Here is a 26,977-nt window from a genome sequence, read left to right as displayed (position 1 = left end):
TTCGATACTCAAGAAAGCATGGCCCTTAAACATCTTTAACATTGCATCCCATAATAAACCAGGTGCTGTGTAATACTAAGCAGTGTATAATTTATATGTTCAAAATAAACATCTCTGAATAATAAAATATCTGCTAATATAAAAACATCAGTCTTTACATAAGATATGAATATTCTTCCATGTTTTGTATCGTAAACTCTCTCCAAACCTTTATGAATAAATATTGAAATAAATGAAGTATTTCTATAACAAATTACGGCTATTATGAGCGCCGATCCTCTGTATTTTCCAGTTAAATTATTATGGTCTTGAACTTTCTTTTCATCACCTATGTTGATTATAGATAGGAGAAATATCATTATTTTTTAATTCTTGTTTAGTTAAATCGTCCATTCTTTTATTATTACCATATGTCTTTTCTATTTCTGCAACTTCTCCTTTAAGCAATTTAACGAATTTAGTTTGTCTGTTTGTTCCACTATAAACTACAGGATCTATATAATGTACATGAACACACTTGATATAATAACAAAAACTCATAGGTTCATGTTTTTGATAAGCATTTGTATAATTCCGAGAGGGATCTAGATAACAAATATTTAAGCAATCATAATCGGCATATATAACAAAAGGAACTCTTGGTGAATTATTGATATTTTTAAATTTTATAACTAAATCTTCACAGTTTCCTTTGTCTAACACTTTTACAGGATTCTTCATGTTTTTTCTGAATAAAAATACTGCAGAAATTTATCACACGGATATATTTTTCTTACATGCTTTGTTATTTGACTTTTGGCAGTAATGTGTGTTAACTTTATTTTTACATATAAAAGAGTAGCATGCCGCCTCGTTTATTTTCAGTTATACTTAATGGATAAATATTACATTCTTTATCGTAACTGTAGACACTTACTGAAATATTCATCTTCTTTTGAACTTTTGGGATATCATTTATAGCAACAGGGTCTTGAGTGCTTCTTTAATACTTTTCAGTTGTTCTGGTTTATTATAATTACTAACTCGTTGTGGATTGTGATTTTTCTCTATCTACTCGATGCAACTATGCTGATATACAATACATAGAACATTCTTGATCTTCAACTTTAATACTTCTTTATCTTGTATCTTTGTAGGTAATTCGATGTATGATAAACCGCCTAATGATATATATCTATTGATTCGAACTTTCAACACTAACCATACTACCACAAAACCTGACCCACCCAAATGTCTAGTGCTTCTGAAGTACAAAGTGTCACTAAAGACGAAATCTGAGTTAATCTAAAATAACCAGATTGGTATCATGGTAACAGTTGATGTCAGAATATAGAGTGAGAGGATTGTCACATGGAAAACATCATTCTGTAACTTATTACATGTGTCGATTTCTGCTGTCTACACTGCTGTTTATGACTGTAGTTTCATTACTTTATTTGAGCCTTCCTGTACAAAGATACTGACTTTTTAACTACAAATAGATATTCGTCCTGTTCCTCAAAAGTTACGTCCACATAGTCTGGTTCTGTAACGCCAACTCTGTAAATATTAGCACTGGCATGTGCACAAGGCAATTCTAATCTTATAATCACAATAGTATCAATAGGTGACTAAGCCCTTTCCTATAAATGAACGAGTCTGAACATTGAAAATACTCATCACTTGCAACTTTATTCCCAGGTGTCTAAGATGTTTCATATATGACATTGGATGATAATAGGGGTCCACTCGGGAGGTACGTCAATATACAAAACAGCACACGTCCTTATTGTGACAATATTATTTAACAGTCTTTCTTTTAGTGTGGCCATGTTAGTTAACATTTTCTGAAGTAATGTCTGCAAGGTTTCTAGCCAGTAGAATCCTTAAATGCTAAACTGGTAGCAAAACTAATATGTGTGATAGGGATACCACCTTAGTTACCATGGTAACGCAACAATATACAAGCCATTTATTACAGGTACGGTTGCATATGCAACGATGCAAATGTGGACCACCACCACCATCCCCAAAAAATAGCGAATAATGATCTGACCAGTTGAGTTCACAATGGAAGATTTTGACAAGCTGCCTTCTTTATATTCTATCGGTTCAGAATTACGAACTGCATGTGTAACTTTGCACGAATAGCCGAAAAAAGACTGCAAGTTCCTTTGCATCCACAAAAGCCCCTGAAAACCATTCATCATTACTGTACCAGTGAAAGGACCATTTGGGTTTTATAATTTTTGAATAGCTTCAGATATGTCAAGATCTTGCAGATGCTTGTCGGCGAAGTTAATCTCGTACAGCAAGTCATGCTATAGCATATATCCGATTTGAAACTTAGCATCATGGGACTTTGTGAAACAAGATGAACAGGCAATAACAAAATTAGTATGGAAAATAAAGCATTCATATACTCTGGGGGAAGTGAAAGGCTTGGTGTAGGAATACTGATGAGGAAAGAAGTTGCGAATGCATTGGTTAGCTGAAAAATCTGTGTCTGAAAGAATAATAATGGCTAGATTTCAATCGCAGCATGCAAACACCCCGATAATTCAACTACATGAACCAACACATAATGATGAAGAGGACGCAAAATATGCATTTTACAACAGATTGAATGACGTAATAAATAGGGTACCAAGTTATGCCTTGGTAATACTTATGGGTGATTTCAATGCTCAGGTATCTAATAGACGAGAGTGTTTTGAATATGTTATTGGCCTCTTTGGGTGCAAACAACTGAATGACAATAGAACCAGAATGTTGGAATTTTGTCAAAATAAGCAGATTAAAATCACTGACACCTATTTTAAGCACAAGAGAATACACAAATACATGTGGAAGTCTCCTGATGGAAATACTAACAACGAAATAGATTACATTTGCATATGCAGATGGTTTAGCTCATCCGTAATTGACACGAAGGTGTACAGAGGAGCGGATATTAGCTCAGATCACTACTTGGTGAATAAAAAGTGTAACGAATTTGTTGTTATATATTTGTTTTAATGTCAACGTTTATTTGGATTGAGTTTATGTTTTAAAACATGCGTAGCTTATAGTGTTAAGTATGTATTGCGAAACTCCTGCCTATTCTCCAAAGTTGTAGAAGATTCTCAAGAATGAGAATCAACAATATATCTATATACGTAAACGTTTAAATATAGCTCAGTACTGTTATGTAATCTGAATTTTCCAGAAAACCTTCCCACGCTTATACAACCAACGCGATGCGCCAAAGTGAATGTATATTGGTAGTTCGCTATAATCAGTGTGCTATAAACTTCGAAAGCTATAACTGTGATTTTTATGACGCTTATCAATCGGGAAACTTAAGATATTTGACCAGGAATATTTATAAATTTCGAACATTAAAAATCGTTTAACTTCAGTGGATTTTCATCGGACATTAGCATTTTTACAAAAACATTACCTAACTTCAACGGACCAAAAATTCAGCGAATGTGACAAAGGACAAAGCTAGCTAGCTTCCTGGCGAATCATATCTACATCAACTCGTAATTAACTCGCTCATCGTGAACCCTCGATAAGATATCAAGGAAGTTCCAGACTAGAAACAAAACTTTATATTGTTTGTAAGTTTGTGAAACTTCTGTTTATAAATGTTTGTTTGTAATAACTATTTGTAATAATTGTTATTGTAAATTGTATTTTTATGTGTATATTAAAACGTATTTGTGTTATAAACGAAAACGGTGTGTGTATCAATCTTGTTGGCAAATATCGTAAATTGACTAATATATCGGCAAATATTTAAATACTAAATCCAAAGTACAATTTTAACCACTAAATTTAAATTATCAGTTGACTCGGATTCGGAATATTTGAAATTCAAATACGTAACAAAAGTAATATTGAAATTTAAGAAGTTAAACAAAAAGCGTCATCTAATAAAGCCGTTTTATGAAGAAAACTTTATAAACGAAAGTTTTAAGTAGCCAATATCAATTGGAGCTCCAAGATAAGTTTGAAGTATTATTAAACAAGGACGAAAATAAAGGAGTGGAAGAGAAGTGGAATACAAAGAAGCAGTGAAGAGAAGTGCTGAAGTCACTATTAAAAGAAAAAGAGGCCCACATGGAAACTAACTGATCGAAGAAAAGTCATGTAAAAGGCAAGAGTCCAAGCCGGTGCAGACGATAGGTTAAAGGACGAATATAAAAAAGTGAAAAAAACTTTTAGAAAGGACAAGCAAAATTTGTTGGAGAGGAAACTGATTGAAGAAGAAGAAGCAACATCGAACAATTACACAAGAACAACCTTCAGGATAATAAATCAGTTGTCTGGCAAAACATACCTATCAAAGATAGAAGAATTAATATAATAAAAAATGGAAAAAAAATCCGCACAATGATGGATTGAACATTTTAAAGTAGTTATGAAATCAATAAAACAACGTTGTTGAGGAACAAAATGTTTTTGCAAATAATGAGAAGGTAGAATTGTGAAATACGAGTATATTATGTTCAGTATATCATGTACATTTCCACCATCTTTAGTGATAGGTGCTGAATTAATTTTCGAATTTTTTAGGGTAGTTGTTGCTATGTAGTGATGGTATAAAAGCACTTAGTTCAGAAGGCCATTGTGGTTTCTTGGTTCTAGCGAGACCTTGTATTCTTTCTGTGTCCCTCTATCATATCATATCCCCTGTAAAAATACAATCTTTTAATGCAGGAAGAGAGTGATCAGTTATGTGGTAATGCCATCGTAATAGAGTTCTAATTGGCTTTCATAATGACTAGTTCTGCAAAGATTCGATTAAACAAAAGAAAAGCTGAAGGTCTAGTCTCTCATACAGCAGAAATGATCGTCCACTTGTTCAAACAGATACGCACACTGTTGTATTTAATAAATACTTTTTCACAGTCCTTAAAAGCCAGTCTATTTATTTCTTATGCAACTTAAAAACTCTGTGAAGATTTACGAGTCAGATAACGTGGCAATTTTCCCATTCGACCCTGTTGTTATTAGCGGGCCTATCCCATATTGTGTGGCAATAGTGTATCTCAGAATTCCACTGTATTACTCTTGATATTACTCTCTCACTTCTTAGCATATTACCTATGTCTGCTTTTTATTAAATGCTTTATGTTTGGTAATTACTAGTGTATAATAAATAATTATTTGTATTTTCTGTAATCAATGCTATAAGCAATGGTGGTTATTGTGTGTGTGTGTGATAGTGATAACACTTTCTATTTGTTTTTTTAATTTACGGTTTATGTTTGGTACTTCTTGTTACTGGTAACTCATTGTATTTTTCTTTTACCTGTTGGTTTGTGTTTGTTAATTCTTGCTCTGTTGTTGATAACTATTGGTGTTTGTCTATCAACTGATACTACATGGCTAGTAAGTTTTAGTGTATTGCTGATAACTTTTTAAATTTTGTTTATAATAAACTAGCTGATCGTACCCATTAAGGATGCAAAAATTGTATAAAGGACAATGACAGAGATAATGTTCCTCCTTTTCGTTCTTTTGTTATTAAATTACTAATGGTCTCATTAGATGACAGTTATATTACCTGGTTTGTGAAAAGTAATAATTGACTCATTAATTAATTAAATACTTGTATTTTAAATTCAAAGCCAAAGTCTATAAAAAATGGAAATGTACCATATTTTAGAGCGTTTTTTTATCCCTTTTGTCGGACAAAACTCCTAAAACAAGGTAGCCAAAATACACCGTAAGACAGTTTTCAGCTACTGTACCAAAATATACGGTAATCGAACTAGCCAAATATGGGTGATGGATACTAAAACACACATATACATAATGGATCATCCTTAAAGTAAGAAGCTTTATTTCTGGTAATATTTGGTATATATATATATATAAATATATATGGATATTGTTGGTGTATCACTGATAACTCTTAGTATTGTTTTTGTAACTACTAGATCATTATTATAATAGCTTGATTATTCTTCATATATCACTGATAAATGTTTTGTAATTAATGCTTTATATCTGGTTATTTTTTATGTATTACTGATATATCTTGCTTGTTGTCTTATAATTGTTAGTTTGTATGTGGTACTTCCAGATATATTAGGGAACTTTTGAAATTTGCTTTGTAATATTACCGTTCACCTCTAGAGCATCACTTTGTGTTATTGATGATGATTTATTTGTGATTAAGACTTTAGGTCTAGTACTTTTTGGTATATTATTGCTCGCTGTTAGTATTTCTCTTCTAATGGATATTATAACACTAATAATTACTGGTACTTATTTTGTAATTGATGGTTTATGTCTGCTGTTTTGATATAGTAGTAGCAATTATTGGTTTATGTCTGGTAATTGTGACGGATTTATTATTATATATTTATGTTAATACCGATGTTTGCTTAAATTAAATTTATATTTAGAAATGTACATAACTTATACTGTTAAATACGTATTGCAAAACTCCCGCCTATATGTGTATGTAATCACTAGTGTTAGCGTCAGTATTGTTACATAAAATTGAAATTTCGAGAAACTCTCCACACGCCTATAAATATAACCAACGCGACGCGCCAAAAAACAGTATATATGTTATTGGTACTTGGTATACTATAAATCTCGAACGCTATAATTGTGATTAACGCTTATCAATCGGAAAACTTTAGATATTTGATCAGGAACATTTATAAATTTTGAACATTACCAATCATTTAACTTCAGTGGATTCACATCAGACATTAGTACTTTTACGAAGATATTATATAACTTCAGCTGTAAAAGAAACTCGACCTATAATTGGCGTGTGATTAGCGAGAACTACAGAGCTAGCTAGCTCTCTATTAAGTGAATTGTATCTACGTCAACTCGAACTTAACTCACTCATCGTCAATCCTTAATAGGATATCAAGAAAGTTCCACACTAGAAATAAGACTTTATATTGCTTGCAAGTTTGTGAAACTTTTGTATATAAATCATTGTTTGTAATAACTATTTGTAATAACTGTTATTGTAAATTGTATTATTGGTTGTATATTAAAATATATTTGTATTAAAAACGAAAACGGTGTGTATCCATCTTGTTGGCAAATATCGTAAAGTGACTATATATCGGCTTTAATTTAACTACTAAATCCAAAGTACAATTTAATTACTAAATCCAAATACAATTTAACTACTAAATCCAAAGTAGAATTTAACTTATGATAGAAGAGTAAAAGAAAAAATAGTTGCCCAAGTAATGTCAAATACTTAACATGTTGTTGTTTTCTCTATTTTTTCAAACTCATGTCATATATATATATGAATTGTTACGTATTACAATTTCAAATGGTCTGAAATTGAGTTAAATGATACTTTAAATTTAGTATGGCCCATAAAAGAAAAAGATATAGGTTGGCTTGTAATGTACCTATACACGTATCATTAATTGTTATTTTAAATTATAAGCACGTCATATTGAATCAATCAGCAAACTGTACTAGGTTTTATGTTAGGAAGCGTCCGGTGTTTAAGCTGAAACCCTTCATTTTATGTTTTCCTAAAGAACAAATGTATATGTGAAATCTACATTCTGTAAATTAAAAGAAACGTCAAGTTAATGATATAAAGTTATACCGTTTTCGAATGTTTTATTCCACAAACTTCTGATTAGAGTATATCCATCTCTTGGATCTCCACCTTCAACTAAAGTTTTGTTCAAGGCAGCAGCATACATCATGACACAGTCGTGGAAACCGGCAATTATGACGTTTACCTTCCAAAAGAAAAACATGCTATTTATAGACAGTGGGTAATCATTATGAAAAGACATATATTCCACCATGATGACCAACTTTTTAAAGTCGACAAATAGCTGAAGGAGAACATTGATACAAATTTAGTGAATTTTCTATCATGAAAGACACAATAATGAATGCTAAACCGCTTAAGACAAGAAAGTAGAGATGTTGGGGTTATTAAATATATCATTTCCAAACTGTTACTGTATACTAGGTATGTTACTGTTATAAAGCACGTTGAAGCACGGGTAAACGGTATTAGTTTATCATACAGTATACGTATAGTCTGAAGAAAAAGAAATCGTACAAGACTAAAGGAAAACGTTTTCAATACAATTATCTCCCTGAGTGTTCCTTTAAAATATTAAATACTGATACACAGTAGCTTTCAAAATATGATCATAATAGAGACATATGTAACTCATTAACAACGTTTCAACATATTTTTTCACACATAATAGTGAGATTATTATTTTAGTATGTTGGTGAGTAAATATAATTTTATTGTCAATGAAAATTATGGAATATATGTCTGATAATTAATGTTACTAAACATAAAATGAGGTCCCCCAGTGGCACAGCGGCATGTCTGCGGAATTACAACACTAAAAACCAGATTTCGATACCCGTGGTGGGCAAAGCACAGATATTCCATTGTGCAAGTTTGTGCTTAATTACAGAGAAACAAACATAAAATGATTTTTCAGTCTGAATGGTGTACGTGAAAAAATGTCACTGTTTTATCATATTTATATTTATCTTATTACTATGATCCGCAGAAAATAATACATCTACATATTTCCCATTTTCAATGAATGTGAACTTCAAAGAAGATAAGTACGCAAGACGCGTTATAACTATAAAAAGTGTCTGCAAAAATTATTCAATAAAATGTCACGTTCACGTGACAGATTAGAAATGAGAATATTGACAAAATTAAAGAAAGTTAGACGTAGTATTGGAGAAAGTCCGGAAAGTAGTACACCTGAATATTTAAAAATGCAGCTTAAGCTATAATTAATATTTTAAGATCTGTCTTACATAGACCAAATATCCCCGTAACTCACTAGTTACCATTTTTCATGACAGGAAAATAAGTTAGAAACGAAGAGGTACAGGAATATAATTGACGTGTCAAGATTATATCAACAAGGTCATCCAAGGTTATGTCAGTCAGAGTTTTAAGTATGGATAGTATATAAAATGTCAATAGCAAAAATAAGAGGTATTGATATAAATGCAACCCTTCCACACGTGTGGAGTCATGCTACAGTTGTTCAAAGTTTTATTATAGCAAAGGTTCCACAAACCTATATTTTAGGTGCAAAATCAGAACTTTGCAGAATCATGTAATTGTGCTGTAGTTGTCCTTCAGTAATTTAAATAGTGATAAAGTATTCAGTTGTAGAACAGTTTAACATGGTCCTACTGTATAGAGAATGTCCCCAGAATGCTCAGGCTGCACCGAGAATAAACAGAGAGTAAATTACTGACTTACAGCCATATTCTCCATTCTCAGAAGTCGCTCTAAAAACATACAGAAAATGTGTAAACAACAAAAGTCAGAATGGTATTCAGAAGCCATAGCCCAATACGACTACAATTAGTACACTCCAAACCATATAAAGGCCCAATGGAGGGATAAAACCCCATTTACAGCATCTCCTGTGAATGTGGATAACGATATGAACCACACATAATAACACACTCAGGCGACCCAGCATAGAAATTAGCAAAACCTGGGTACCCCTCTTGAAAAGATTTAAAAAATTAAGTGATTCAAGTTCTAACGGGAAAGATATCAGTCGAGTGGACATACAAAAGACTTCGATTAGGAAAACCCATGAATGAATTCCGACCTCTATCAACACAGAGAATAGTCATTCTCAGGCTTTCCCTGGAGACGATAACGGGTTAGCAGGCGAGATGTAGGATAAAAATATTTAATGATCAATAATAATAATAATTTACTAATTAATAATTAAACTTAGGCGAGCGTATAAAGTATTAACCAAGACAAGAGAGAAGAAAGTAGTTGAGTATTATTATCATTATTGAGTGGAGTAGGTATTCATATTTCTAAGCCTTCTTTCACAGTGTTATAAGATCGTGTATTAGAGCGCTGTATTATAATTGTAGATGATCAATAACGTTAAAAAGGAGTGGTAATAGGGTTGGACTAAATTGCTGTGAATTCTGACCTTTACATGACTCTCGCCTTGATGACGTCATTTGCCCTCATTTGGAGTTAACCATTTTGGTTGAGTCCCCGGTGATGAGTTCAGATAAATTGCAGCCAAACACAATCATGATGTAATTATATTGTTCTTAGAGAGGTCAGAAAAACTCATCATGATTAGTGAATGGAATTAGTATGATGTAAATTATTAACAATCTTACTCGTACATAGCTAAAACATTCTATATCCTATAGCTTCATATTCGGTTTAAAAGTGAATTTCGATGCCATTTTAAGCATTATCTAGATTTATTTCTTGAGAGAAGATCTGGATAAAAATCAAAAGACATTTTGGGCTAAAAGTTAAAAACAAAGATAACCAATCTCGGTTTTGAGTAGATGGGCTTCTACTTTAAAAACAACAACAATTTTATGCTTGTTGTGTTATGCCGCTGTCTGATATGTTCCCGCAATTTGTGTGTGTGTGGGGTGTTGTAGCAATACACTTACACCTACGGGATACCAGAATACATTACAAATAGACACTAAACTATTATGATTAGTACACTTTATAACATTCACTAGCGTCTCTTGTACTGTGAGTCATTCAATATGAACAATAATTTTTTTACACCTTGTATAAAAATTATAAACAAGAAACAGCTACGCATACTTTTGAATTTAATTATATTAAACGCCAGTAAATTTAATTTGATACGTTACGAGCAAGCCAGAAGTCACCGAATCATGGCCTCGGTAAACTATTAGACCTATAAGTACAATATACACATTGTTATCACCTGAAATTTATTTTTATGTATATATGATGCTAAAACTTATGATAGAAATACATATAAATTTAATGTTAATAAATAGTTTTGAAAAATACAAGTAATTATATATATATTTTAATCCATTGCAAGGCTTGAATTATCCCTGTGGTAGATTTCTGGCTTTTGAAGCTGATTACCCCAGTGTTCGAATCCATGAGACACCACTGAATATTATTTCGCGTACTTTAAGTTGTGGGTGTATTATAAGATAAAGTAATTGTCAATCTCTTAACTTGGACGATGGGTGATAGGATGCTGCTGATTGGCTGTCTTCCCTTTGTTCAATAGTTTAAAATTAGAAACATAGTAACATAGTATTAGAAACATAAAGATATAGTAGCTTTGCCATGAATATAAAATATGAAATTTATTCATTTACATAAATTGAATAAGACATAGTTATGCACTTAAATTGGACAAAAAAGTTATATATATATTTATATTAAACCTATTACATTGATATACATTTAAATTAGACTTGAAAATATATTAGGCTTATTTTTTATTACGTATATTAAGATGTAATCACAGATGCTAATTGTGGGGCCATAATGAATAAGATAGAACCGCCCAAAATAACGTGTTTCAGTATGAATATTTAACGTAACAAAAAATTATGCTTGCTTTTTCCATTCACTGGTAATTCAGCTAGTAGTTATTTTGTTAAACTTACCTTGAAGCTAGAAACGTACCATTTTGAATCATAATAAAACGCTCTGAGTCACCCAATTAAATTATAAATGAGTACTTATAGAGCAAAATATATAAAAAATGTGCCATGCAATTTAAGCTTAATCTAATTTTTATTTTGTATATCAGACTATTCCACAAACATATAAATAGCCTAACCATGATTTTATAATTGAATACACGTAAATTTGTATGACCAAACCATACAAATTAAACTCCTCGATGTTGTAATATGGTTGTAATTTACATATAGAAAGTATAATGATGTTTTACTGACCACACCAACACATCAACAGACATCACCACACTAACACATCAACAGACATATGATCATCTAGCAGAAGCTCAGAGTGTTGTCACTAATGTCATTTCTATACCACAGGCATGGGGTGTCTTCTCTGTCTCATTATGTATTTAAATTAAATGAGTTGAAAAGTTCCTTCATGAACGGTGTTATTAGATCATGATTGTTCCTGTTTTCTAAATGTCTAAAACCTCTGCTATGGTGGTTCCACCATAAAAGATGTGTCCTGTCTCCATTATCAAAGATGGTTGCGGCCAATGAAGATCATTGTGTTTAGCTAAAATGGCTATACTATGTCTAAACCTACCACCAGAGGAATAATTTAAGATCGTTGCATCCCATAAAAACTTGAAACCATCACCAAAAGGTGCATCCAAGATGGCTGTATCCACTAGAGAGTGTCATTTCAAAGATAATTATGTCATATCCGAAAACAACCAGGGGGATACGCAACTATTCAAGATGGTCATGACACGTCTAAACACTTTTCACAACCAGTGGGACAATCCAAATTCATTGAAGAGCACAATCTTCAGTAAAACTCTATAAAAGGTCACAGGTGAAGTGACGTCACACGAGTCAATGGTATGAAGAGCACATCTTAAGTAAAACTGTGTAATAGGTCACAGGTAAAGGGACGTCTAACGAGTCAATGGTATGTAAAAGTCAAACAGTTTAGCCAAACTTCACTACTACTAGTAGATATCTGTACCTATCAAGTTTTCTTCCACACTGATATTCATTAGTCTAATTAGAACTGTATATTAAAATGTTGATATTATCAATAAAATCAAGTAGATATTCGTACTTACTGATTCTTCTTCCACACTAACATTAAATTGTTTGCTAGAGTGTTCTATTACATCTTGAACAAACTGTCTATATTCAGAGTCGGCTGAAACTTGAACCGTAACCAATAATAGGGCTTCGTATATCTTTCGGGCATCCTAAAAATAATTAGGATAAGACGCTAGGTCAGGACGAGCCATAAAAACGCATCGGATCATAAGCAATAAAATGTGATTTTTAGTGAAAAAGTTATATATTATATTGGTTAGTTTCAAAATTATTAGTTTCTCAAGACTTAGTTTTCAAATGTCAAATTTAGACCAAATATTACTCGGATGTATATATATCAAAAATTCATAATCTGTTTTCAGATTACAGCCAGTGAGAAACATCAACAGTAATTGTAAATATTTTGAAAGAAGCTGGATGGCAATTTAACTAATATAGAAATGAAAGACGTAGGACCAGTAAAAATGTCTAAATTAGTTTTTTTCTGAAAGACTCAGGTTTGTTTGATCGTTATTTACTTGATCTCTTTGAATCAACAAATAATAATAGAATATATGTGTTTTTAATACAAAAACAGTTAGTTTCATTAAGGAATACGACATTAAACGAAAATAATATTATAACGAAAACATTTTCTGTTTAAAGTAGATTTAGGGGCGTAAACGAGAAAATGGGTCTACAGAGGTGTAAACTCTTGACTCGTCATTGAATATAAGTTGGTGAATATTGATTTTGCTCATTTATAAAAGGGAATTAATAAAATGTTCAATTTATAAAAATTCGAGGATCAGTAAAAATATGCTCTCATCCGAAGAACAAATGCTTCTTAATTATTTTTTTTCTAAAGTTTTCATAAAAGATCAAAAGATCCGAAATATAAATAAAACAATAAAAACTAATTGTACATAATCTTATATATATAATTGATAAATTATTTCCATGTATGCCATATTTTTCCTTCGGTAGTTTCATACATAATTTCAAAAATATTTAGAAAATAAAAATTTACCGCATTTCGAGGATCGTCTTTTTTGAACCACGTGAATTCCCCGAAAGACTTCCTGTTGTTGAAAAGCTTAACGCTCAGAAAAGCGTATTCCCCGTTGCTCATTCCAAGATCATATGCTGCAAAAAGGATTTCTCTCAAGATCTGTCCAGTTCCAATAATGATGAAAACTTGTAGGTAGAGAAATAGAAATGTGATTCAGATTTGTTTCTTATTGTGTTATTGTAAACTTATGTTTATCGGTTTTCTCAAGCATATCAATGTCTTAGTTGACAACTAAGTGAAAAATTACTCTAGAATACAAAGTGATTTTATTAAAATTTATGTTTTCCAGTAAATGGTTTATTATACACTCTTTATATTTAATAATTCATTTTTATATAAACGTTGAACAATGAACGATAAACAGACAGATCTCCTAGTGTTATATTCTAGAACTTTCACTACCACCAAAACTAACAGATATAATCAACGAGAAATAGACAGATGTAGTAGTGTTGTATTCTAGAACTTTCACTACAGCCAAAACTATCAGATATAATCAACGAGAAATAGACAGATGTATAGTGTTGTATTCTAGAACTTTCACTACCACCAAAACTAACAAATATAATCAACGAGAAATAGGCAGATGTAGTAGTGTTGTATTCTAGAACTTTCACTACCACCAAAACTAACAAATATAATCAACGAGAAATAGACAGATGTAGTAGTGTTGTATTCTAGAACTTTCACTACCACCAAAACTAACAAATATAATCAACGAGAAATAGACAGATGTAGCAGTGTTGTATTCTAGAACTTTCACTACAGCCAAAACTAGCAGATATAATCAACGAGAAATAGACAGATGTAGTAGTGTTGTATTCTAGAACTTTCACTACCACCAAAACTAACAGATATAATCAACGAGAAATAGACAGATGTAGTAGTGTTGTATTCTAGAACTTTCACTACAGCCAAAACTAGCAGATATAATCAACAATAAATAGGCAAATGTAGTAGTGCTACATTCTAGAACTTTCACTACCACCAAAACTAACATTTATTAATCACAGAGAAATAGATAGATGTAGTAGTGCTATATTCTAGAACTTTCACTACTACCAAAACTAACAGATATAATCAACGAGAAATAGACAGATGTACTAATGTTGTATTCTAAGTCTTTTGCTACTAAAATTAAAAGTTAACATTTTACACTGTTTGTAACCCCCCAGTGGCACAGCAGTATGTATGTGGACTTACAACGCTAGAAACCGAGTTTCGATACCCGTGGTGGGGAGTGTACAGAGAACCACTTGTGTAGCTTTGTGCCTAACTTACACAAACAGTGCTTGTAATATAATACTCATATTAGTTATTAAAATATAACTTATTTAGCTGATTAGGATTATACTAGCAATTCTGTTTTTTGACATTCAATGACTTCTCAAACGTAGGATTTAAATTTTAATCTAATTTCCTAAAGTTTGACTTCATAAGATATATTTTAATTAAGATCATTCAGTTTTGTTTTGCTCTTCACGCTGTTTATCTACGGCTATATTTGTTGATAATTCATTCTTTTTTTTAAATAATGTCTTATTTCATCATAATGAAAAAAATACCTGCCAAAAGTTTGTTATTTTGTGCTTGGTACTAAAGGTTATATTGTCCAATGAGATTTTTGCTCACATCTTTAGTCTAGAGGCTCTACACTTTTGTTTGTAATATATATATTACTGTCCAATGAGATTTTTGCTCACATCTTTAGTCTAGAGGCTCTACACTTTTGTTTGTAATATACATGTATATATTACTGTCCAATGAGATTTTTGCTCACATCTTTAGTCTAGAGGTTCTACACTTTTGTTTGTAATATATATATATGTACACACACTTTAATATATTCTAATTCTTTTTAAAATTGATTTTTACAAGATAAGAAATACCTACTAAATTAAAAATCTTAAAATTAGCTCATGATTAAATCGACACCTCTCGGTTCAGAATAGCAAGTGCTGTTATTCTAAAAAAACAATGATTAGCGTTACCTGAAAATATGACACAACATATACGAAATAGTTATTCACAAAATATTGTAACTCGTGTTAACAGGAATCATGTAATTGAATTGTAATTCAACATTAACCTTGTTGTTTTTACTAATCTACGTTTTTACAGTAATAGATGAATCTAAAAAGGTTAGTTGTAAGTCTACGACAAAGAAATAAAACCCCTAACTGTAACGTCTTACTTCTAGCCGTTTTTCTCAAGTCTGATAACAAATAGGTAAAATTTGTTTTCACTCTGGAATAACGAGAAAATGACTGGAAATACGTCCTAACTTCGTGATCAACTTCTGTCAAGAATTTCTTCATGCTCTTGTGTATTAGAGATCCCCACTTGTCGGTCTCGTCAGATAGCACAGCAATCCGGTGCCAGTCCAGGACGTGGAAATATGTCATGATAAAGTGAACGAGACGGGACAGAACTATACCATTTCTTAATAGAGTAGAATATAATATTTTGTTTAGAAACTCTACGTCCATTCCTCCCGCTGTGCAAATTGGAATTCCCCAGGCTGCAGCCATTTTTGCCACAGGTTCTAGCTCTTGTGTAGCGCTGGGTCCAATGAATATACTAACATGCCTTTCATAGTGTTCTCTAGATGCTATTACTACGGCATGGTCGTTAATGCTTGCTGAAGAACTGTTATATGCCGTAAATTCAAATGTTATATCAGGATACTTGATCTTTGCTTTTTCAACAGCAACTTCAACAGCTGACTTGATAACTGAATATTCATACTGAAGTTCACCGTCGAACTGGGTGAATATTCCAACTATTTGCGTTACCCACATGTTGTGGGCGAAATATTTTGATTTTATGTCATTTGATTCTACTTTTACAGTCAATAAGTTCAAACATAAACCAACGAAGAAGAAACATCTCAACTCATTCGTGCTCATTGTACTCTGAGATTGGAGTTATGTGAGTAAAATAACTAGCAACAACATTAGTTACGGTTTTGACCAATGAAACTTGTTTTGTAAGTCACTGTTCTATTTGTAGTTTTGGTTGGATATGTTTTTCTTTTATATGGTACTCTTTCATGTTTGTCAGCATTTAATCTGTTCTAAAAAGTAAATGAGGAAGAGTCACGCTAAGAAAAAAGGACGTCGAACTTACTAATAGAAAACAATTCTAAACATGCAATACGGCAATATATACAAAGTACTCACATAAGACTATAGAAGTGGAAGTAAACATTAACTGAAAATATATCTTATATTAGTTTAAGTGGTTTTTGAAACTATTCATTAATATTGTTAAATATTGTTTTTGTTTGTTTGGAATTAAGCACAAAGCTACACAATGGGCTATCTGTGCTCTGCCCACCACGGGTATCGAAACCCGGTTTCTAGCGTTGTAAGTCCGCAGACATACCGCTGTGCCACTAGGAGGCTTGTTAAATATATTCCTATAGAATGTTTTTTTTTTTTTATCGAAACTGAAATAGGATATAATTATTTAAAATTTTTTGCGTTTGTTTTGCTGCATAAAGCTACACAATAGGCTATCTGTGCTTTAACTGCCACTGGAATCAAACAAAAACACCTCAATATTCTTGTGCTGGCCAGTTATAAAGAGAACTGAGATTCTAGAACAGTTTGACATTTTGAGACTGGTGTGCTAAGATGTGCCAATAGAGGTTGGTCTGCATTATTCCTCAATAAGGTTATTGTTCTTTCTGTTGACCGTGTGCATAGTGGTTTTGTTATTTTAATATCACTTTAATTTTAGTTTAATAAGATGAATAGTTTACTTTACATTTTCATTGCAGTTTCCACTGGTAAATACATTTTCTTTTAATTTACAATTAAATATGTTTTTTAAATCAATGTTTTCTACTCAATCCAATAGACCTACACCATACCATAGTCAGACATTGTCTTTAGTGTAACATTTAATGATGAAGCACTTATCTCGGCTTCTTATCACTGAATCCTATTGCACTCATTAATTTGGTAACAAATCACTACACTCGCTTCTCCACATACTAGGTCTTCAAGCCTCTTTTGTTGTAGTTATTTAGTGTTTGTGTGCCTTCTCTATATGGAGTTCCGAACATCACAGATCTCGTAGATTAAGCAAGAACTTGGTGCTGAATGATGAAAAGGGTCTAAGCATTCAAAATGTATTAGTTAGCTTTATTAATTCTCTTGAAGTATTTCTCTCTCTCTCTCTCGTGCACTTAGTATGATACATTCCAAGAGATGTCTCTGAATTTTGATAAAACTAATTGTAAAGAAGATGAAAGACAAACTGGTTTGAAAGTGAGATCAAAGAATCTCCTTACTGGTTTTGAGAACCCTTCTGTTAATTACAGAGTGCTCTCCAACACTTCAGAAAGCATTCCAGGACTTAACGCTTGAGCTATCAACCAAGATAAGTGAACTACAATCTTGGTCAATTTTTCTCACTCAAAAATCATGTGAAAATATGCCAAAAAGAGCAGACTGATTGTAAAGGTGTGGAGATCCTTTATGAGATCTGTAGAACAAATAATTTACATCAGATTTTTTGCTAACAAGACCTTCCCTGCTATATACTGATATTATAATTAAGACAACAAATACCTGGACCAGCTAGGTGTCCTCCCATGAAGAGGAAAGTGTTTTCATCATGTAGAAATAAACCACTGGCCTTGCGCAATGACGCCACTACCATCGTAATATATACGCAGGCAAGCAAGAGAGGTAATTTTAGAATTCAAGAGAAATTAAAGATTCCAGCTGATCAAGAGATATAGTTGATGCTTCTATTGGCACTGACTTCACAGTCGTTGATGTTAAATGGTGCTCAGTTCATCATGTATGAAGACCAAGAGTGGCTTGATCTTTACCATAAAAATGCACAGGGACAAGATGGAGTTTGTAAGTATTACAGTAACCACTGGAGCTCTCTCTATTCAATGACAGGGTGTATCGCTAACTGCTATGTAAACTACTAATCTGACCAGTTAAAATGGATTTTTCTATGCCATTGGTTATAGACATACAGTGAATGAAACAGCTCAACTCCACATAATTGTTGGCACAATCACTAAGCACGTGGGAGTTGTCATGGGTCTTAGGTCAAGCTCTGGGACTTTAGGTTTAGTCATAAAAACATTAGACAGTATGAGCGCATATGGAACTAGGACAATACAATTCAGCCAAATGTGCAAGTAGTGAATTGAAGTGATTTTAAACACAGTCCTAGACTGCACTACTAGCTAATGCTATGGTTAAAGAAAAGCCAGAGGTGGTCGGTCAATAAACCAATCTAAGCTTGCTCAGAGTGTTATTTCTCCAAAAGCAAGATATATTATTCCAATTATTGTTTGTAATTATGGTAACTAAGTATCCACGTGACTATCTGGAATGATTTTTGATGTGATATGTGAAAGAAAACTAACTGAAACTAGTGTTATAGCTATCGATACTTCAGCTGTATAATACCAACTTGAAAATGTTTTGTTGGCTCTAAGTTAGTTGTTAGTTGAATATTGTAAAGAAAATACGAGTGTAGATCACCAGAGAAAAGTCAGATGTGCATGGCATAATTTACTTATGCATTTGTTAGAAAGGCTGCCAGCTGAGAAAAGCAAACATCTTCCAAAATCATAGAGACAATATAAATATACAGGGTAGTCCAAAATCTTATATCCTATTTTAAAATTTATAATTAAATAACTAAGGAAATATGATTATGCAGTTTTCAACATCTTGTAGCCCAACTCAAATATTTTTTATTGTCATGTTGTTTTTTTCACTCGAGTGAGTAGGGTAACCCCGTAAAATAGCAACCAAGCAAGAAAATGTTCAATGCGTCGTATGGCTTGCAGAGATCAAATGAGTAACTATGATGCAGGATAATTACAGACGCTAGTACAGGAAAGAAGTATAGGGGTATGTTAAAGGTATCGTGTATGGCACACCTCTAACATATATCACCTAGCTAGAGACCAGAATAACGCACGCCGTCGCCACTGCAACTGTGGACATATTTCAGCGTACGTGGGCTGAAATTGAATATTGTTAGACGTGCTGAGAGCCACTATTGGTGCACACGTAGAAGTCTGCTCACATATCAATAAATAATGTTCGAGCTGGGCTACAAGATGTTGAAAATTGCATGGGTGTATTTCCTTATTTAATTATTAAATTTCGAAATAGGAAAGATAATATTGGACCAAGCTGTATACCCTATAAAGTAGTTATCATAAGGGCTTTTTTGGAATACTATAGATTTATCTAGCACTGATATAAATCAGATGCTTAATGACAGACGAATTCAGTTTTTACAAAGTGTCCATCTAATTCTGATAGTAATTGTGAAAAAGGCACGCTAAAGTGTGATACATTTCTGTTGCTATACACAAACCCACTTGTAGATGCATTGAGAAATTCCTGCTGTTCCAATCACTTACAAGTCAAACTAGATGATAAAGGCACTCAAGAAGTTTTATATGAATTTTTCATCATGCCATTAGACCTGTGTATGTTTCATTTCGCTTTTTAATGGCTGGTGGAATGTGCAGTACTTTGTTTGCAATGGAAGCAATCTTATAAATGTAAGTGACAATTTAGGTTTTGGTTGAAAATTTCATTTTATAATTGGAAATCCGCGAATGGTATTTCAATATTAAAGACAAATTAACCTAAAATTGGATGCAGAAAGAGATACTATCTCATGTGACTGCATGTAGGTTTTTTTTGGATATAGAGTGAGTGAAGTTGAAGTGTCTACAGATCCTGCTAAAATGCAATCAGTGGCAGACTAGCCCAAACCTAGAAATAGGTTTTCGTGATATTATAGATCCTTTATAGCCAGCTTCTCTACTACTGAAACACAACTTCCTGCATTACCTAAGGTCAGTTATCTCATTGCAGATGGAATAAAAACTGGACAGTATCATTCCACTCACTATAACGTCTTCGTTGGCTTAAACGAATCAAAGTGTTCTGCTCATCCTGAATATAGATCCCTATGACAATGAATTCAGAGTATTGCTGTCAAAAGTGTAGGACAGTATGTAGAGCATGTTATAGCATACACAAGTCAAATAATGATGTCCACTGAACCTCAAAGAAATGATTATTTAGAGTTGTAATATTTATTAAGCACTGTTGCCACTATTTGTATGATAAAAACCTTACTACCAGAGTAGATTATGCAGCTCTGAAATGTTTCATGAACTTTGAAGAAATTAAAAGTTATGATCTCACACTGGTTGACAATGTTGCAAGATCTATATGACCCCATCTCTTTCAGCCAATGGATTGGTCCTATTGTTAACGTCAGGCTAATCTAGACATCAACATGGTCTGCTTATTGAAGGGATGCCAGTAGAAATTCCATCACAACGATACATTCTGGGTTCACCTTCAATGTTTTAAGGAAACGTAAGTGTAGGTATGCTTAGCTACCAAGTGGGAGAAACAATTAAGACCTCTCAAGGTTTAGTAACTCCTCTTGCTTGGTAAGTTAAACCAGCATTCATGGCCAGTGATGATACAGACGTAGCTTAGGCTACTACAATTTTAGAGTAAGAGCTTAGCAGAAGAGACCCTGCCTCCTATCACAATTGAATTTGACTTCAAGGTAGTTATGCATTGTACGTGTTTTTATTATTTTCCAGCTTTACGTTAGCTTGATGACAAGTTTGAGGTAAAAGAGAAGTGGGTGTAATATACAGATCTCAGATATACAATTCTTCCATAAAGTATATGCCAGTACCTTATTAATTTGTTTTAATTTTTGCAATAGTTCTAGTTCATAATCTGGTAAATTTAGACTAGGCCTTACGCTAATTCAGTCCTAGATGTTACTCTTTATGACATGAGTTGGTTAAGAATCTTATCTGCTGCTTTACCCTTAGGATTAGATTTTGGACAATATGGTATAGGAGAGAGATACTACTGAATTATTGTGATCAAATACAGATTTGTGATTAGTCAGCTATATTATATATTACAAGAGTAGTTCTGACGCCTTTTAAAAGATTTGTTTTCAGCTCTGAAGTACTTTTCGAATAACAAATTTTATAATGGTTTTTCTTCAACAGGTTGTTTAAAGGAGTTATAATGAGTAATTCAGTTAATCTTACAGTTATTAAATAGACTAAGAGAAGTTCATCAAGTTTAAAATTTAGAGATGTAATATAAGATACGTGTCTAAAGATCAAAGCATGTTAGTAGTTTTAAGCATATCCTGAATAAATGTATCACATACCCTATTCATAAGATAAAATGGGAAGGAACTTCAGAGTAATGTCTGCGTTACTCATTACATGAACTGGTGTTAGCAGATTAAACGACACAGAATCTAAAATGTTATAGAATTTCGTTAGCTACTTTTATTGAAAAACAACAACAGCAATGAGTCTTTTATTTCCATAATTCAAGTAGCTCTACTTCGTAATAGTCACTGTATTCTCGCATTAGAAGGAAATGCTGAAAGTGAGCTTGCATTTAATGTTGCTATTCCCAAGAAGACGAATATTTACTGATAGGTTTAGAATGCTTTACACAAATATACACACAGAAATATTAAAAGGAATTTTGAAATTATATGTTTTAATTTTCTTTCTATCTTTTATGTCCCCAGGTGGGTCACAGGTAAGCTTTTACGGACTTCTAACGCTAAAATCTGAGGTTCGATTCCCCTCTATTCCTATCATGGAATAGATAAAATATTTTCGAAAGAGGAGCTATTTTAGTTTAGGAATACATCAAACCTTTAATGATATATAAAGCAGAAAAAAAATTGAAATTTGATAATGATATTGCAATTAAAACACATTTTGACTTCATTATTAAACCGATAATCAATTGGTGAATGAATTATGATCGTGAATAAATGTTGAAGATAAATACAACATATCTTAAGGTTGTTAATGTCACAATCACTATTGTTTTATTGAATTAACACAGATCTTTCCCTCAACTATAGGAGGCTCCTTGGCAGGGATCGGACGTAAAAAAATATGGGATTTAACCGATTTCAGTGAAACTTATAAAGAATATAGCATATGAAGAGATATGACGATTACTTTAAAGTTTCCAAATAGTACACAATTGACCGAGTTATGACTGGTCACATTAGCAGCAGAAACCTTATAGTTAATAACAGTGATCCTTATTGTGTAACTGACAGTCCCACTACTTGAACCTTCTTCTTTGTCCGTCGTCGTATCTGTCTTTCAGACTATAGTCCAATAGATCTTCATCAGATAGCTCCAAGTCCGACTGACCGTGACTGGATCTTTGCTACTCTTCGGTATGACATCAGAAATCACAATTATTACTTGTATGTGTAAGGTTCTGACATGTTCGACTTTCATCCTGTGCATCCACTATGAATACGATCACGATGAACTTTTTGACAGCCTTTGTTGAGGTAAGTCCATCTATCAAGCCCAAAGATGCTGTGGCGGCACTCCAAAATAGGTTTGGTGCTGACAAAAACAGTAGCGATAGGAGTAACAGTCTTCCACTCGATAAGATCAAGAACAAGGTCACCAACCTCAAACAGACAATGAATAAAGGTCGCATAATTTGATTTGATAATCAAAAAGAGATAATCAATTAACGTATATGACAGTTTCTGATAAGATGGTGTAGCCATTCTGAATCTCTGTGTTTCTTTGATTGCTCATAACTCCTGATTGATATAGGTTATTATCATCATAAGGATTGCATATTTGGATACAGCAAGTTCAGAACTTTCTAACAGCGTATATAACACCCCACGAAACAGTTACCGCAGGGAAGGTCAAACACTTATTTTCTAACATGTGCTTTTAAGAACAGGAACAAAATAATCTAAATCAAGGAATTGAAATGTCTAGATGTACAGAATAAACTGGTGAATATCTTTTAACCGGAAAAATTCTGAAAATATAACTATGAATGTTGAAAAACTAAATTCTAGATGATGGTGAGGTATTTATATATATTTTTACAGCAATGACAAGAGTATAATCATCATTAAGCTCTAATGTAACTCTTTTCTCATAAAAACTTGTGAATTTTAATAGTAACATCTGAGAAATTTAAAAACAGGCTAAATTTCAAGTTTCTTATTGAGAAAAATTGTGAATTTTGGGAATAAAAAATATACATTATTTTGATTAGTAGAATCAGTGTTACCTATTATTTAAATAACGATACATTTATAAGTTATTTGTAATGATTAAAGGACATTTGGAACATTAAATAATTCATTCATTTTATTGCGGCTTAATTATTATAAAGATTCAAATACTTTGAGAATTTTTAAAATATCTACAATCATGGTGGTGAAATCATAAAAATGTCTATTACAAAAATTAAAACAAAACACCTATAAAAAAACAGAACAAAAATTTATAGAGAATACATTCGTTGTCGTTCGTATCGAAGTAGTTACTTATTGTTTTTTCATGTCACATACTTGAAAAAATAAATTTTATTATTGTTGAACTTCCATTTTTTGCCTTATAACATTTTTTTTCTCTACTCGGATTCCAATAACATCTTTCATCTTTGTTCGTTAGATGTATAACCCTTTGGTAAAGAAAATAACTTAACAAATAAATGCCCCCCCCCCAGTGGCACAGCGGTATGTCTGCGGACTTACAACGCTAGAAACCGGGTTTCGATACCCGTGGTGGGTAGAGGACAAATAGCCCATTGTGTAGCTTTGTGCTTAACTTCAAACTACAAATAAATAAGTGATCGATAATTATCCAAACACTCAAAATTTATTTGAAGTTATTTTTGGCGAATAAAGGACTATACATCTATACCAAACACTGCTTACATCCCACTACTATATGAAGCCTTCTTTATTCATTTGCTTTGCTCTTCCAAAAACCACTGATGAACCATAAATTCCTTGAAGCTAGCCTAATGGAACGAGAATAGCAAACAGAATATATCAGGTCTTTACTTAATCTTTTCTTCGCTGAAATTCACGTTTTGGCGAAGAAAAAGAAACAGTTATCAAATAAATCTCTCATGTTTATGAAGCATAGATAGGTCAAGTGTACTTAGGACCTCAGGTGTAAGATGTTGGTAGGACAAAGTACGACTTCAATGCATCACTTGATGTAAAATTTAAAAGAATGTGAGAGTTGTTTACATCTAATGTACGGTTTGTAAACATACAAAAATAGACTATCGGATAGAACTAAATTCCAAAGAACGTGTAATGCAATACAAGATGTTCATCTTTTATTTTAGAGTAATGTGGGAGGAAATTTTAAAGTTGGCGACAAATGTTCCAGACTTTAAAAATCATAATATTGTTATATACCACAATATGTAATATAAAGGTTTCTTGAAGCTAGCTTTCAGCCTCACCACTTAATATAAAAGCATAAAATCTATACTTTCGTGCAGCGGAAACATATTAAGAATATAACTTGATCCGATCAGCAACAACCGGAAGTTTCTTAGAGCAGACATCTATCTATCTGGATCGAAATTTCTATTTCTTTGTAGGTTCTGTGGGAAGTACTGAAACTTTGACGTGAATATTGGTAAGCAACAAGAGAATTGCGTGTCTTCAAGAGATTTACCATACTTACCATTCCTTGAAAAGCCCATTATCAACGTTGAGTGACAGCTGGTAATGATTTTGATAAAGTATACAAGTTAAAAAAATTACAAACTTTCAGTTAACGGTTGTCTAATGAAGAGGACTTTTCTCCACGACAGTCAGCCCACGTGGTTAGCCAAATCATTTATCTGCTCAAGTACTGTTCCAGTGTTATAGATAACTTATATTGTTACACGCATTATATCCATTCTAAATTCTCGTCGTATTATTTAAGTAGTTAGCAAAGTGGCTTAAGTTATTAATATATCGTAATAAGTACGTTTTATCTACAGGTTTAACATCAACTTATAGAATCCTTATTAAATCAGCAAATAACGTTTTATCATGTGATATTATGAGCAAGCTTTTTAATTGTAGCTGAATAGCGGATCATTGAACTTCAGCCCTTTTGCTTGTTTTTGTTTTAGTGTAAATCTTCATAATAGGCTATATGTGTGATCTGTTCAGAATGGGGACTTGAACCCCGGATTTTAGCACTGTAAGTTCGTAAACTTACCACTGACTGTTATATTATGTAAAAACTATTGCAACTTTATTCCAAGTGAAATATCATGAGAATACGAGAAAAGGCATTCATAACGTTGTTGACTTCATTAGCAAGAGCGTAATTATATTTTATAAAATGACAAGGCCAGTTCCTAATGTACAGATAGAGGAAATTGCCTGACTAATTTCTAATATAAGGCTGAAGGGGATATTCTCCTAAGAAGAAGAAATGGGTTGTTTGTTTCGGATATTTGTGCAATGCTTCGCAAAGAAAAGCTATCTGCACTAGCTGTCCCTAATTTTGAGCTGATAGACTAGAGTGAAGGCAGCTAGTCAACACTACCCACCAACAATGCTTCGCAAAAAAAGCTATCTGCACTAGCTGTCCCTAATTTTGAACTGATAGACTAGAGCGAAGGCAGCTAGTCAACACTACCCACCAACAATGCTTCGCAAAAAAAGCTATCTGCACTAGCTGTCCCTAATTTTGAACTGATAGACTAGAGCGAAGGCAGCTAGTCAACACTACCCACCAACAATGCTTCGCAAAAAAAGCTATCTGCACTAGCTGTCCCTAATTTTGAACTGATAGACTAGAGCGAAGGCAGCTAGTCAACACTACCCACCAACAATGCTTCGCAAAAAAAGCTATCTGCACTAGCTGTCCCTAATTTTGAACTGATAGACTAGAGTGAAGGCAGCTAGTCAACACTACCCACCAATAACTCTTGAACTACTCTAATTTAATTGTGGCATTTGGCCGTTACTCTTATAATGTATCCAAGGCCCCAAAGTGAGGAGCAAAATTTGTTTTGCTTTTTGTAAGGGAATAGAGACCCTCGAATGCACAGTCCGACAAGCTAAGCACGTGGTCATGTCCGAGCTCAAGAAGAATAAATAAGGTTGTGACACTGTACCTTGTGTTATCACTTCTTTATCTATCTATCTATCTATCTATCTGTATATCTATCTATCTAACTGTATATCTATCTATCTGTATATCTATCTACCTGTATATCTATCTATCTGTATATCTATATATCTGTATATCTATCTATCTGTATATCTATCTAACTGTATATCTATCTACCTGTATATCTATCTATCTGTATATCTATCTATCTGTATATCTATCTATCTGTATATCTATCTATTTATTTGTATATCTATCTATCTATCTAGCTGTATATCTATCTATCTATCTAACTGTATATCTATCTATCTGTATATCTATCTATCTAACTGTATATATATATTTATCTATCTGTGTATCCATGTATCTGTTTATCTATCTATCTAACTGAA

At 32.7% G+C, this 26,977-nt stretch overlaps 1 protein-coding gene across 1 annotated transcript in view; it reads right to left on the bottom strand.

Moving 5' to 3' along the window:
- LOC111086016 (atrial natriuretic peptide receptor 1-like) overlaps positions 1-16,395 on the bottom strand; it is a 21,334-nt gene extending 4,939 nt beyond the window's left edge. Inside the window, exons 1-4 of the mRNA XM_022387264.1 lie at positions 15,789-16,395; positions 13,553-13,719; positions 12,558-12,692; positions 7,604-7,715 (exon numbers count right to left, since the gene is read on the bottom strand). Coding sequence (XP_022242972.1) covers positions 7,604-7,715; positions 12,558-12,692; positions 13,553-13,719; positions 15,789-16,395 — 1,021 coding nt within the window. The remainder of the gene's footprint in view (positions 1-7,603; positions 7,716-12,557; positions 12,693-13,552; positions 13,720-15,788) is intronic.
- Positions 16,396-26,977: the final 10,582 nt, after the last annotated feature.

The sequence above is a fragment of the Limulus polyphemus genome, unplaced genomic scaffold (assembly GCF_000517525.1).
Source record: "Limulus polyphemus unplaced genomic scaffold, Limulus_polyphemus-2.1.2 Scaffold785, whole genome shotgun sequence".
In the NCBI taxonomy this organism is placed as follows: domain Eukaryota; kingdom Metazoa; phylum Arthropoda; class Merostomata; order Xiphosura; family Limulidae; genus Limulus; species Limulus polyphemus.
The sequence above is the reverse complement of the archived record's forward strand: the minus strand, read 5'-3'. Positions and strand labels throughout refer to the sequence as shown.